Here is a 15,094-nt window from a genome sequence, read left to right as displayed (position 1 = left end):
GAACTTCCGTTTTATTCAGCAAACTCTGGACTGAGCAGAATCTGAGCAACAATAATCAGACAGCCTTTTGTTTTAACAATGGAAGATTCTGAAACCCCATTTGGCTAAGGAATGTCCATAGTTAATTTTGGTCAATGAACCAACGTATTTCTTATTGACTGAAACTTTTCCAAATATGTAACACGAAGTGGAATCTAACTTCCCATGGTGGCTGATGTATTCAGTTTCTTCTAGAATTAAGACATTTCCCTTTCAGTTGACAGGTCAGTGGTTGAAGTTTTTTGGATCATTATTAATTGTTTAAAAGGGCTCAGAGTACTGCGATTGGCTGATAGAAGAGAAAACTTATTGGACTTAAATTGACACCAAATGGTTATATGACTTTATTGCTAATAATCTTTCAGTTAATATTGTCATGATCGTCTTTTGACACTTCTTAATGAAATAAATCTGAGAACATACCTATGCTCATGTTTTATTGTTGAATAGTACCACTTGATGAGCCATAGGAAGTTATTCAACTCCCAGTATAAGAACCACTGTTCATACTGTGACTTGGGAGGCAATTGTTCAACTTGTACTGGCAATACTCTGGGGAAGATTTTCAGACTCATAAACATCTAGCACGAGTGGGCAAACATTCTGGCCTGAAGGGTGCACCTGGGCATGGAAATTGTATGGTGGGCCATGAATGCCCGTTGGGGGAGAGGGACTCTGTGGGGTGTACTTGGGGGGGCTCTATAAGGGATGTTACCAATGTGCGGGGAGGGGGGCTCTACAGGGTGGTACTGGGGACTCCTAGGAGCCCTGCCGGCAGTGACACCAAGGCTGTCATACCTGGCATGGTAACAGGCAGAGGCACCCTAGTTGGGAAAGATGCGGCCCCTGGGCAGTTTCGAGGCTCTCGAGGGTGGGACCGTAGGAGACCGGGAGGGGATTAGGCTTGCTGCTGCATGGGTGTGGGGGGGAGCTGCTGCGTAGGGATGGGTTTCCAATCCTGGAAACAGCACAGTGAAGTTGCGCCTGCTCAATGTGGCTCTGTGTGCCAGAAGATGGTGCTCATCAATGGAATTGTGAGTCGGGGGCTGGGGGGTGCCAGGCAGTGGAGTGAGGCAGTCCCCCAACCCTGCTCACCAACGTGAGCTCGAGGGCCAAATAAAAATATCTGATGGGCCGGAAGTGGCCCACGGGCTGTAGTTTCCCCACCCCGATCTAGCACCTATTGAAACTCCATAAGCACTGAGCATCTAACTCCCTTGAGTTCTGTTGAAAATCCCAGCATAAACCTTAATAATATGTCTCATTTTTTGGCAGCAATTTGGTGGTCTGAACACTCCGTATCCAGGGGGTTTGAACACTCCGTATCCAGGAGGAATGACACCAGGGCTAATGACACCTGGGACAGGTGAACTGGATATGAGGAAGATTGGGCAGGCCAGGAATACCTTGATGGATATGAGACTGAGCCAGGTAAGACCACAGGAACACAATAACCCTGAAAGGTGTACCTGAGGTGTACCTGTTTTGTAGTGAAGCCTGGTTTTGCAAAACTATTGTTTTATTCTCTTTGGATAGTAAATAGTGAAAAAACCATTGAAAAGCACGGCAGTAAGAATTAAAAGAATACCCTACAGCTCTTAGCTACAGGCCTGTTCCAGAGGAATTCTCTGGGAGATGGGTCAGTGCATTTTGGACCATCACAGAGGAGTTGAGCTTGCCAGTCATGGCAGAAATGGACATCAGACCTAAAGAGTCCGTTTTTAGTTTGGCGTGATGGTGGTTCCTCTTTTCTTAATTAGTGAACCATTCAGTACACAACACTTTTTCTGAAATGGTATCATGGAGTTCTATATTTATTTCAGTGTTTTCAAAAGGAAATTTGGCTCTGGTTCAGAAGTGAGAAGATGAGCAGCACTACACTCTCCCATGGGATCTGAAAGTCAAGCTGTGCGCTTTTTGACTCTGTGGTGTATATTTGCAAATATTAAAGATTTGTCAGGCTAAATTGCACCCTTTGTTTCTGCTTGTCGAACCTATTATCTGAGAGGGATTGCTCAGTATAACTAAAGGCAAAATTTGGCCAGATGTTTGGAACTTAACTAACAGTCCTGTTGATTCAGGTGAGAGAACAGAATCGGTATTCCTTTCCTATATCTATGTTAGTTCTGCAGTGCTGTCACAGAAGTAAAAAATGCACTATGTCATTAACATCAGCTATGACTGAATACATACACAGATTATTTGTTTTTACATAGTCGTAGAATGTTGAATAAATAGCTACATTAAAGGCAAATGCCCATTAGAGACATACTCATGGGGATATTTCTGTAGACAATATTACAAAATCTTTTTTCTTTCTCTGATTGTCCCTTCTCCCCAGTAAAATCAAATATTTAATTGTTACTTTACTCTTCAACTCAATTCCTTAGTTAATCCTTTCGGGGATTTCCTTAAGCAAGCCAGCTTCATGTTATCTTTAACTGCAAGTTGGTACCAGTGCCATTGCTTGTAAAATCAACAGTTCTTATGTGTTTGCCAAGTTTTTAAAACATAAAATTAGAGTGTATGTAATATTAACAAATGACAGTTCATAGACAGTTCATGACTGTCAGCGTTGTTAGTACCTGCAGCAAGTTCTCGTGTCTTTGACAATTGTCTTGCCTGAAACCCAGTCAATAGGACAGGTGATGTCAGATGCCCTTAACGTCTCCAAACTGAAGTTCTTAATGTCTAATGTGATCAGGTCACTGAAGAAATTAATGGGATTTTTTTGTAAGTCAGCATGTACAGGCTAATTCTGCCTGCTTTTTCACATGTAGAGAGGTATTTTCTGATTGTAACAGGGTCTAGCTAAAAAGCATCCTCCGTGGACAGGCTCCATCCTGCTTCACAGATATTTTTCTTCTCTACTCAGTCCTCCCCTCCCTGCTCCTTTACAAAGTTACTAGTGTTGGTACAGAAGCTGTCTCCTCTGCAGCTGCCATTTGGAACACACTTTTTGGATCTTTTTACCTCAGTAACTTTCTCTTTAATTTCTAATCTCATTTGCAAACATTTTTCTCCTTTTGATTAAGCCTCTTAATTTCCCTCTCCGTTTTCTTAAACTCCGATAATGTGGCTTAATTGTGTAAATCATTTTGGGATACGTTGTGTAGGAAAGGTGCTCTGCATTGTCATTTGTTTTAGAAAAACAATCAAAAAACTGTGAGTATAATCAAAGTTTTCCAGTTTACTCCATTTTGGTTTTCATACCAGATGACCATGTAAGTTAAGAGAAAACAGTTTTTGTTTGTTTTCACTCTTAATGTATTTCTCATTGCCAAAACTGTAGTGCTCTGATGGGTAATTTCAGCAGCTTTGGATTTACCTTCCCAGGTGTCTGACTCTGTGAGTGGCCAGACTGTGGTGGACCCGAAGGGATATCTGACAGACTTGAATTCTATGATACCTACACATGGAGGAGATATCAAGTAAGTCTAGTTTGGGGTGAATTGGTTTGGCATTTATTAATGGTTGACCCTTCTGCATGTAAATGGAAGTTTATATTTCTAATGTATCTGGCCAGAATGGCTTCCAGGTGACCTTCGTACATGTCTGAAGGATTCCACTCATCTTTACTAATATGTTGTATTGTGAAAATTGCTAGATTGATGGCATTGGAGACTGAAGTACCATAGGCCAGGTTCTGCAAGTTCTCCCTCACCAGCGTACCTAGATTCTGGGCCTGGATGAGCTGTCTCTGTGACTGAGGGAGTACAGTTTCTTTACACATTCAGTTCTTGTATAGATTGCCAACAAGCATGCCAGATGTACTGCTTTGTGATGCAGTTACTATCTGCTAGGAAATAACCCAATACATTTCACGCATGCTACTGATCAGTGACTGCCCTTAGTCAATACTGACCTTGATTTGGCCTGGTGACTTTGTGAAAATACTTGTAGCCCAGTCCTCTCTCACATCTGTATTTAGTCATTTAAAAAGACTTACTTAGAATTAAGGTAGCATAAGTCCATTTTCTGAGTGTCAGCACTAAAAATCCAGGAAGTTGCCAAGTGAAACCAACATTTACATGTGCAAGAACCTCAGCTCCTTTGCCTTAAATGTCCTAAGCCTTACTAGCCAAAAATGCTTACACACTTGTCAATTCCGCAACAAGCTTTCACTTTCAGCATGCAACAATCCACAATGCACACATGCAGCTCCTCAGAATGTCACTTAAATATACACAACCTTCATATTGACCTCAGTTACATTAAAATATATTCTCCATAGTGGTATAGTGGTAGTATATAATGTATTATCTAAAAATGTCTGAGGTCCGAGTTAATGTGCATCTGAGTGTGATTGTGAGGAACTGGGTGTGGGGAGCTTATTGGTGAAGGAGAACTGTTCCTTAGCTTACTAAAAGCTTTGTTGTTTGTATTTTCACCTTTACCAGTGACATCAAGAAAGCTCGTTTACTTCTGAAGTCTGTGCGGGAGACCAACCCTCATCATCCACCAGCTTGGATAGCTTCAGCCCGACTGGAAGAGGTCACTGGCAAACTGCAAGTAGCTCGAAACCTCATCATGAAAGGGACAGAAATGTGCCCCAAGGTAAGAGTTGTTTTGCCTCCGTGTTGATTATTGCAAAAATTTGTGAAAAGAATGTAGCCAGTTCTCTTGCTAAAAGCATATTTTCCTCCATTGAGCTTCTCCGTATAGATTAATACTGTATAACCTCTCCTGTAACATGTCAGAGGAGCTGGAACAGTGTTTATCCAAAAGCTCTAGTTTAAGCTTGTTATGGGACTTTTGCCACTGTTTGCTCTAATGGAAAGGGTGTCAATTTCACTGTTTGCTGACCCACAGAGTGAAGATGTTTGGTTAGAAGCTGCCCGGCTGCAGCCTGGAGATACGGCTAAGGCTGTGGTGGCCCAGGCAGTCCGCCACCTTCCACAGTCTGTCCGGATTTATATCAGAGCAGCAGAACTGGAGACGGATATACGAGCAAAGAAACGTGTCCTTAGGAAAGGTGAGACCTTCTACAGGGTTATAACAACTAACCCTTCAATTTCCTGCAAGCGTTCTTCTAAAAAAATAATTGAACATAAACTCTTTAGGGCATGGCCTGGGGTTTTAAATGTTGTTCTTCTTGTCATCAGCAAGAACATATTCTTTCACACTATGTGTGATTAAATGGAGGAAATCATTCCTACAGGGACTTGTTGAGGCTAAGAACTTAACAGGATCAAAATGGGATTGGATATAGAGTTATAGTTTTGACAACAAAAAATTTGAAAGGGATATTAAGCCTTGTGCTTCAGGACTTAAGCCAGTCTCTAAGGGTACGTCTACACTACCCACCGGATCGGTGGGTCGTGATCAATCCCTGATTGCTCTGCCGTTGACTCCAGAACTCCAGCTTGGCGAGAGGCCGAAGAGGAGTCGACGGGGGAGCGGCAGCGGTCGACTCGCTGCTGTCCTCACAGCCAGGTAAATTGATCTAAGAAATGCCAACTTGAGGTACACTATTCGCATAGCTGAAGTTGCGTATCTCAGGTTGACCGCCCCTCCTCCCCCATGTAGACCTAGCCTAAGTATTAGGGGTTTACAGGCGGTGGGGTATTGTACTTTTCTCTGAAGGAGAGGATCCAGAGATTGGATTGGATAGATCTCCAGTATGGAAATTCCTATGTTCCTATGACAAATAGTTTTTCTCTACATTATTTACTCAAACGCTTGCATCTTTTATGCTGTTGCCATCACAGCTCTCGGCCATCTGAAGTGTACTGCCTCCTTCAAACTCATAATGCCTATTCATTAACTAGCACACAACAGCATGGTTGGCACTTCTGTCTCATGACTGATTTATCCTGGTGTGCTGAAATTAGAGGTCTTGCCCATGGCACCGCAACATTAATTCTTTGGCTGCTTGAAGTCAGTGTGCCAGTCCCATTTCAGAAGAGATTAAAACTACCTCCTTGTCAAGTTGCTGAATCCTAGCATTTTAATTCTATAATAAACACTTGGAGTTACTGTAATTTTCAAGGTGTCTAGGGAAAAGGATAAGGATTTAATGTCTTTGAAGATCTTTAATATGCATCAATCCACAACATTAAATGACTGCATAGCATTTAGTATGATTACGGCAAGGATTAGGACCAAGGGAAGTAAATTGCCTCCTATCTGACTGTTGCAGCTTGGTTATCTGTGATGAAATGACGCTTGTGTTGTACTTGTCAGCATTTGAATAAAAGATTTCGCTTCAGCTTCAGTTGTTGTTCTGGAACTTGCAAGAGTTCAGATATTTATGTTGTGTGTGGCTTTTTAATTATGGGTTAGATACGGCAAAAGAATTCTGCAATGTGATGCTAAGCACAGCTGCTGCTGTTAAACTGTGTGTGCCTATAAAAGTTGCAATAAGTATTAAATAGAAAAACAGATGTTGGTCATATGAGAAAGTGATAGATTTCTGGATGTGACTTGTAGCTGGATTATAATGATGATTTACAGCATGTTAAGTACAAAAGTTATTTTTTCCATCTGATATTTAAATTATTAGAGATATTGTATGTTCTGTGGGCAGTTTTCAGTTCAGAATATTATCTGGTAAAAAGTTTGGTGTATAGCTGTTTACGTTGATGGAAAAGAATATAAATTTATCATGCTACTTCTAATTTCAACATGTTACTATCAACTTCATGATGTTCCTAGGCTACTGCTTCCTATGGTGCAGCACAAAACTGAGGCCTGGAGGCATTTGGATCAGGAATCATGTGAGGCCTTTCAATTTTAACCAGTATTTACAGAAAATTATCAGGGCTAAGTGCCAAGTAGCAGCACTGAAATATGATCCTGTAATGTGCTTCTCTTTTGTTTTGGTGGGTTGTATGCTCCTATCACCCAGCAAACACTCTAGTGCTTCTAATGCTTTTATCCTCTCTAGTGAGGCAGCAAACTGAGTGCTGGAATCCATTCTGAGGTGTAGAAATTAATGCTGTGTCTGTGAAGACATGCTCTTTCCTGCCGAGTAGCACTTAAAGCTGTCAAAGGCTGACATTACTCATTTAGAACGCTTTAAGAAAAGCTCCTGCCACTATAAACTTAATGAAGAACAGTTAATGTCCAGCTAGTCAGAATAACATAATTTTCTGTATGTATTTCCTTCTGGTTTTGAGTCTGAGAGAAGCTCAGGATAACAATCTTTGTCTTCCCTGGACCTTTGTTGGAACAATTAAAGGGACACCATTAACTTGAAACCTGCTCAACTTCAAAAACTGAGGTTTTAAAAGTAATTTCAGATGTTACACTTTCCTTGGAATCATCTTTCATTTTTTTTGTGGTTTTACAATCACATTTTCCTGTTTTAAAAATGTTTCTCTTCCCTGTTGCTATAACATTCCCATAAAAGCACAGACTAACCAGATAGGCAAAACAATGAAACTGAATGTACACGAAGTGCATCAGGTAAAGAACACCTGAAAAGTAGAGAAATATTCTGTTGTAATCTTTTGGTGTTGCTTGTAATAATAAAAGAACACCCTCTGTCATATCCATTTTTGTGAGAATTAATCCCTATATGCTTGTTTTTATACCTGAGTGAAAGATGCAGTAACAAAATGCCTGTCCTAAGGAGCTAAAACATTTATAATGTTCTAAAATTGATTTGAACGCTACTTAGACCTGTAATATCTAACAGCTCTAAAATCTCAAACTGGGCACAGTCAAGATTAAGTGGAAAAGCCTTTAACTTGCACAACAGTTGTCTGAAAATCACTTTTGTTTGGCTTGGATTGGGGAAACAGTGCTTTATGGCTTCTTTGCTTTCCTGATTTTTGTGTTCTGACAACCGTTGAAGCAGTTTCTGAAAGAGTTAACACAGATATTACCATTTAAGAGTTTTGCAGCCTGTGGAATTTTATTTTGCTTCAATTCTTCCATCGTGTACTGGCTGAAGAGAAACAAGAGGACCTTCTGGTTTGGACAAACAGGACTTTTTCTCTCTCTCCAACTTCACTTTTATTTTTCAGTGAGCAAAACTGTTTTAATGATTTTTTTTTTAAGACTTCCTCAATGAAAGAAAAGCAATAGCGATGTTTGCAGAAGTGATTATTGGTAGTACAGCATTCTCTCTCTTGTAAAAGCCTTTACCAAGATTCATATTATTTCACCTTTCTAGCCCTTGAGCATGTTCCGAACTCAGTACGTTTGTGGAAGGCAGCAGTGGAGTTAGAAGAACCTGAAGATGCTAGGATAATGCTGAGCCGAGCAGTGGAATGCTGCCCAACCAGCGTGGAAGTAAGTTATCAAATCTCTCTCTGCTTCAGGTTAAGGATATTCCTATAGAAAGGGTCTGATGTTTACAAGGTTTGAAAAGCAAAATTGACAGTAAAGTGCTATGTGCAGATTTACCAGGCGTTTTAACTGACCAGCAAGACAGTTTGGCAGTATCTTTCTGGGTTAATTTGCATGCCTCAGGTGATGGTTTTCAGCATGTTTTTACATGTCATTTTGTTGTGTACTTGTCACTGTAATTGTACATCTAAATTGGGTAATTGTACCCATAAATGGCTAGTTACTTTGCTTGCATGGTTACTTAATTTGCACATGCATTTATGATAATTGCACAAACACACACACACTACTTAGGCCACTGTTTTATTCACTTTAAAAACATTGAACCATATATTGAGCTATAAATCCAACTGACAACACAACAGAAAATATTACTGCAGAATTCCAACAGACAAAGTATTCACACATTTGGAATAAAAGGTATTGAATTTTCAAGGCCAGTGGTAAACTGATTATTTTACTACTTATATATTGGCATCTCGAAGCCTACTTATAGTGTGAGATGGGCAGAGTCTACCAAAGAGTATATATCTGCATGGTGCAAAGCCTTCTCTCTCTCCTGTTGACTGGGCAGATACTGCTGTATGAAGTGTTGTCGTCTCCTTGTTTTAACATTTAACTTGTTGCTGTTCAGCTATGGCTTGCTTTGGCAAGGCTGGAGACTTATGAGAATGCTCGCAAAGTCTTAAACAAAGCCCGTGAGAACATTCCAACAGACCGTCACATTTGGATAACTGCTGCCAAACTGGAGGAAGCCAATGGAAACACTCAGATGGTGGAGAAAATCATTGACAGAGCTATCACGTCCCTCCGGGCAAATGGGGTAGAAATCAACAGAGAGCAGTGGATCCAGGTACTCGTGTGTGTTCCCTTTTTAAAAAACCCTTCTATGCGTGCTAGTATTGGACTACAGTCATACATTTCAGATTGTTCATTCTCTTCCTGCTTCGAAGCCTACTGATGCGAAATAATATGGAACTTAACATTTCTGATATTGTTTATCAACCTCCCATATCAGTCTCCCATATCTGAGTCACTTCTGATCAGTAACTATGTGAGCTAGAAGGAACCAGACTAGTGCCGTGATTAAGTGATATGTCTGGGAGTAACCTGCAATCTAGCTGGAGAACGTACTTTACTGTAGTCAGATTTACATCTTTTTTTTTTTTAAACTGGGCTACTTCAAGCAGCTGCTGTATGGGGGCGTTACGGGCACAAGCCTCAAGCTGTGCTTTTGGGTATTACCTACTCCTGGATTTATTGATTTAAAAGCCATCTGCTCACCAAAAGGAGGCCTCTTCCGACAACACATTACAAAAAATGGGTGTAATTGATTGCATGTGGACAGCAAAAAATAGTGGAGTGATTTTGTGCAGTGTCCACATCTGAATGTTTTGGGTAACGATGCCTGCAAAGCCCCTGGATTGGCAATAGGCTCTGCAATGTACCTCTCACTTGGCTTAATGTTCTAATCCTTCTGTTTAAAAAGTTGGACTTGAAAGGCAGAAAATTTTAAAATAACGTATAAAATATTTTATTGGCCTAAGGCACTTGGTGGAGTGCATGAAGGCAGCAAAGTATTTTCATATGTTCTTGTTCTGAATGCAAATTAAAATACAAGTAAGGCAGTGTCTGAGCCTACCCCATTAACGTTAATCTCGTATATGCACTGAAACAAGGTGGGTGAGGTAATATATTTTATTGGATCAACTTCTGTTGGTGAAAGAGACAAGCTTTTGAGCTACACAGAGCTTTTCTTCACATCTGCATTGCACAATTGGCACACCAGTCAAAAGAATATCAGTTAGGAAACTATATTTTTCAATTATAAAATTACCATTTTCATTATCATTTAAACCAGATACAACTTCATTTATAGCAATGGGAACCAATCTAATGAGGATTGAAATTAAACTTCCATTATAAACCTTGCTGTCCTCCTTTCTCAAACTTCTGTAGTGCTGGAATTTTCCATGCTGGATATCCTGTCAGAAGTAGAATTTATTTTGCAGGTTTCAACAAAATCTTTTTTGAGTTGTGTATATTAAAACAAACCTTTTCCCCTGTGTATTCTGATAAATGTGCCAAATGTTGCTTAACTTGGTGGTGGCCGATGGTTTTATTTAAATATTGAGATCTGAGAATCAAGCCAAACATAAAGGAAGTTCAGTAATTTTGAGGTTATGAGCATTGATGCCACCATCCTCCATATGTGTATTTGTTTTCACACACAGGATTTTTGTTAGGTTTCATGGCTCAGTCTGTCTTGGAGCATTTCTTATCTTCTCATGCTCTCTCTCCCCACTTCCCTTCATAGTTTTCAGCATTTTATTTTGGAAAAATCCACAGGTGGCTCAGTCCAAAGGGAATCAGTGAAATGGAGAGAGGGGACCCTTCCAGGCTGGAGAGGTCATGCTTTGTCAGTCAGTCTCCTGCTCAAAGGATGCAATAGAATGTGCTGTCTCCTTTGCTGGCTTTTCACACTGGAATAACAGATTGTTTTAGTGTTGTTCTTATTGTCTCTAGGATGCTGAGGAGTGTGATAAAGCTGGGAGTGTGGCTACATGTCAGGCTATTATGCGAGCCGTGATTGGGATTGGGATCGAAGAGGAAGATCGGAAACATACCTGGATGGAAGATGCAGATAGTGTATGTCTGATTAGGACCCTTCTGTTTTCTTTTAATTATAGTAGGGGAAAGGGACTGACAATTGGGAAGTTAGATCTGTTTTTTGTGAAAATAAAGGGTTGATATTACTGGCCAGATGCCAACAGACTCTGTGCAAGCTTGTCTCTGAGTTCTGTCAGCACTTCTCAGTTTTGAGTTGCTGCAACCTTCCTGTTCTAGAGACGTTCTAGAGACTGCTAGTTGCGCAGAAATTTTGCAGTTGTTTTTGTAATATGAGTAGATATTGTAGGCCAAGGTGGCAATTTTCAAAGGAGCTTAAGGGAATTAGGTGGCAGACTTCCTTAGGCTCCTTTGAAAATTCTAGCTCAAATGTTTACATAATCTAACTGGATTTCTTTGTCAATCTGGAACAGACCGAATATGCACTGACAACTAAATTACCAGTATTACTTTTATAAAACGTCCAAAGCTACATTTTCAATATGTTGACCTGGAATTGAGCCTGCAGACCATAAGTGCATATGTAATCATGCTTACGAGTGAGTTCTGTAGGTAAGCAATGCATATGCAAGCATACAGGACCAATTTTAAAAACATTGGATTTTAAAAATCACCTAAATGACTTAAGAGTACAAGCCCAATTGAAAATCAATGGCATGCGTTTTCCTGAGACTCCTAGGTGCTTGTGAGAATCCCACCATTGCATTTTATTTAGAGTAAAACATTATTCCGAATCCACTATATATTTAATTTCTGCTAAGTGATTGCTATTCAGATGTTTGTCCTGTTGCTATTATATGTACTTGGTAAATACCACTCACCGGAATTCTTGTAAAACCTTGAGCTCTGTGTCACCATTGATACGTACATCATTCTAGCCTGCACTTTATATCTCTAGGCCCTGTACTGACTTCCTTTGGATTTTCTCCCCTCCTTTCATTTTTCTCTAGTGTGTTGCTCACAATGCCCTAGAGTGTGCTCGGGCAATTTATGCTTATGCCTTACAAGTTTTCCCAAGCAAGAAAAGTGTTTGGTTGCGAGCAGCCTACTTTGAAAAGAACCATGGAACCAGGTACATGTGCTGCATAATTCTCACGCTACCAAAAGGGAGTTCTTACGGTTCTAAAGTGTGCGGGTTGGGGTTGGTGTAGGCAGAGAAGCTAATAAATTGACCATAAACTATTGAATAATAGGATTTAGAAAGTCTCTGAGCTGGTGAAAACCCATTGGAATTGTATGCAGAGCTGAGTTTAATTTCTTATGGTGGTAGACAGCACCTACTACTCGTGTGATGTCATTAAAAATCCTCTTGGTGAATGGGGCTACTTGGTATATGGGAGGGATATGGAGGTGGTGTTAAACCTCTTGGGAATGGGACATCCGAGAAATGGTGGGAAAGTAGGATGGTAAGTCACTGGTTTCATTTAAACTTCTCTAGGTATGCTGGTTCATCAGTCAGCCAGTGTGTGTGTAGGGAGGCCCTCAGTCAGGTTTTAATTAAAAATGTTACTAATTTATATCAGATAAATGTTCTGATTAAGATCACTCTTGAACTTAAGCTTGAAAACAAAAGAAAAGCCAAACTGCAGACTGTGTATCTTAAAGCTTGTGCTGTGTCACATGCATCTAATATTTTAGGGGCGGGGGGAGGGATAGCTCAGTGGTTTGAGCATTGGCCTGCTAAACCCAGGGTTGTGAGTTCAATCCTTGAGGGGGCAATTTGGGGATTGGTCCTGCTTTGAGCAGGGGGTTGGACTAGACTACATGATCTCCTGAGGTCCTTTCCAACCCTAATAATCTATGATTCTATGATTCTCCTTAGAAAGTTTGGAAGAGGGGCTAAACTTGTAAGGGCCTATGGCCGCAATCCTACAGACACACTTGCAAATAATCCTGTTAAAGCCAATGAGACTACTCAGATGTAATTGATGGTGAGATCTGGGACTTAGCTTGTAATGTTCGAGCACTTTCTCAACATGATTTTTTTTTTTTTCCTCCACTGTTGTCAATAGCCTTTCAAGTTTCCTGGTGGTGACTGACTTTTAGCCCCTCATTTCACTTGTAAAATACATTTTTACTCTACTGAAAACATAGACTCTTATAGACTCATAGACTCTAGGACTGGAAGGGACCTCGAGAGGTCATTGAGTCCAGTCCCCTGCCCTCATGGCAGGACCAAATACTGTCTAGACCAACCCTGATAGACATTTATCTAACCTACTCTTCAATATCTCCAGAGAGATTTATCAGTGTGATCCAGGCTACTTCAGCTGATAATGCTTGAAAAGACTACTTCCACAGTTGCCACCATATCTAGTATGGTTTATTGTTCGGCTGAACAGCACTTTCCAAGACACACAAGCTGTATGTGAGGTCTCTCCATAAACACTTGTTTCACATGATGGTGTCTTAACAACGATTCACTTTTTGTAGAGCCCTTTTCAAAAGTTGATTTTAGAAACTTCATGGGAAAAGAACCCACCCCCATCTCCTTATGACATGATTTATCAAAGTGTATAGCATTGGACTTTGCAACAATAACTATTTATAACATCGAGTAATAGTGGAAGTAGGGTCTGGCAGTTCAGATTTATAGATGTGCCTTCATGTTACCGTAGCTCACATTTTCTCATTTCAGGGAATCGCTGGAGGCTCTCTTGCAGAGAGCTGTGGCTCACTGTCCTAAAGCAGAAGTGCTGTGGCTCATGGGAGCCAAATCGAAGTGGCTGGCTGGAGATGTGCCTGCAGCCAGAAGCATTTTGGCCCTGGCTTTCCAGGTGAGTGTAGTCGTCATTTGAGAGACTTGAGTACATGGCAGATGCATAAATTAATTACTGCCAGGATGGAAGAAAGCAAAGCAAATGATGAGGTCCTTTCTAGAGAGAGCTCTGAGCTCCCACAGCAGCAAAGTTAGCCTTTCAAAATGGCAAAACTCCCATTCCTTTTTGGTTCTGTTTCCCAGATAGAATAAAGAAGCAGGCTGGAAGCAACCCTGTAGACTGCAACCCTTTCAGAATTGCCACTCCCAGCCCAATTTCTCCAATTAGCAGTCTCCCCTCTATCAGTAGGTTCCTCTGGATGAATTAGTCTACTTCCTCCATTTATTGAAACGTAAAGGTTTGGATTCCAGAACCAGGATCACACCCACATATAGTGCAGTGCCCTCCTGTTTGCCCCCTGTAATTGTCTGTAGCCTGGACCAGTATAATCCGCCTACTGCAAAATGAAGGAAGTTATCCTCCAGACACTGAAAGGAGTGAGGAGCTCCATAGTGCTGATGATGAGGAGAGTGGGGCCTCCAAAGCAGAGTGGTAGTAAAACTGAATGACAGCAGAGACTCGTTCTTACTTCAGGTGACTGATTTTTGATTCCACAGCTAGGTTCTGGGAATTTTAAATTGTTCTTAGATCTCTGAACCTTTCCCAGCATTAATGCCCTGAAGTTACTTGTATTGCAGGAGTACTTACAGACCCCAGTCGGGGATCAAGGGTTCATTTTGCCAAGCACTGTCTATAACGGTAATAAAACAGTCCCTGCCTCAGCTTCATAATCTTTTCACTACTTGAATTGATGGTTCAGAAGAGAGTTCAAGGACCAACTCTTCTGAGCAGTTTAGAAATGAAATGTCCAATTCCTAAACTGGCGTAGATCCTTGGATCGTGGGTCTGTTTGGGAGAACTCTGTGTAACCTTAAAAGGCCATGGATGATTGGGAAGAGCTTGACCTGAGATTGACAAGGGCCTGATTACAGTTTAAATCTGAACCAAACAAAGCATTAAATCTTCTGATGTATCAGAGTATATATTTGTCACTCTCTTCTCCTAGGCCAACCCCAACAGTGAAGAGATCTGGCTGGCTGCTGTGAAGCTGGAGTCTGAAAACAACGAATATGAAAGAGCAAGGAGATTACTGGCGAAAGCACGTAGCAGTGCCCCCACAGCCAGAGTAAGAACATGTGATGGGTGGTACGATAGTCTTCTTTTGGTGTGGGGGAGAGGGGAGGGAAGAAGAGGGAGTTCCTTCACTTTCATGGCCCCAGAGACTTTCCAGATGGCATCCTGCTATTTGTTTTTTGCAGGGTCATGGCTGATTTGTTAAAGTGCTTCCCCAGCGCATTGCAACATGAAGT

General features: G+C 41.0%; 1 protein-coding gene across 1 annotated transcript in view; it reads left to right on the top strand.

Moving 5' to 3' along the window:
• Nucleotides 1-15,094, top strand: part of PRPF6 (pre-mRNA processing factor 6) — a 34,533-nt gene that overhangs the window by 5,657 nt on the left and 13,782 nt on the right. The window contains exons 6-15 of the mRNA XM_050918720.1: nt 1,315-1,470; nt 3,376-3,470; nt 4,440-4,596; nt 4,852-5,014; nt 8,162-8,280; nt 8,972-9,190; nt 10,864-10,986; nt 11,916-12,037; nt 13,604-13,742; nt 14,791-14,910. Coding sequence (XP_050774677.1) covers nt 1,315-1,470; nt 3,376-3,470; nt 4,440-4,596; nt 4,852-5,014; nt 8,162-8,280; nt 8,972-9,190; nt 10,864-10,986; nt 11,916-12,037; nt 13,604-13,742; nt 14,791-14,910 — 1,413 coding nt within the window. The remainder of the gene's footprint in view (nt 1-1,314; nt 1,471-3,375; nt 3,471-4,439; nt 4,597-4,851; nt 5,015-8,161; nt 8,281-8,971; nt 9,191-10,863; nt 10,987-11,915; nt 12,038-13,603; nt 13,743-14,790; nt 14,911-15,094) is intronic.

This window comes from Gopherus flavomarginatus, chromosome 11 (genome assembly GCF_025201925.1).
Source record: "Gopherus flavomarginatus isolate rGopFla2 chromosome 11, rGopFla2.mat.asm, whole genome shotgun sequence".
Taxonomy (NCBI): domain Eukaryota; kingdom Metazoa; phylum Chordata; order Testudines; family Testudinidae; genus Gopherus; species Gopherus flavomarginatus.
This window is presented reverse-complemented; position numbering and strand designations above follow the sequence as displayed.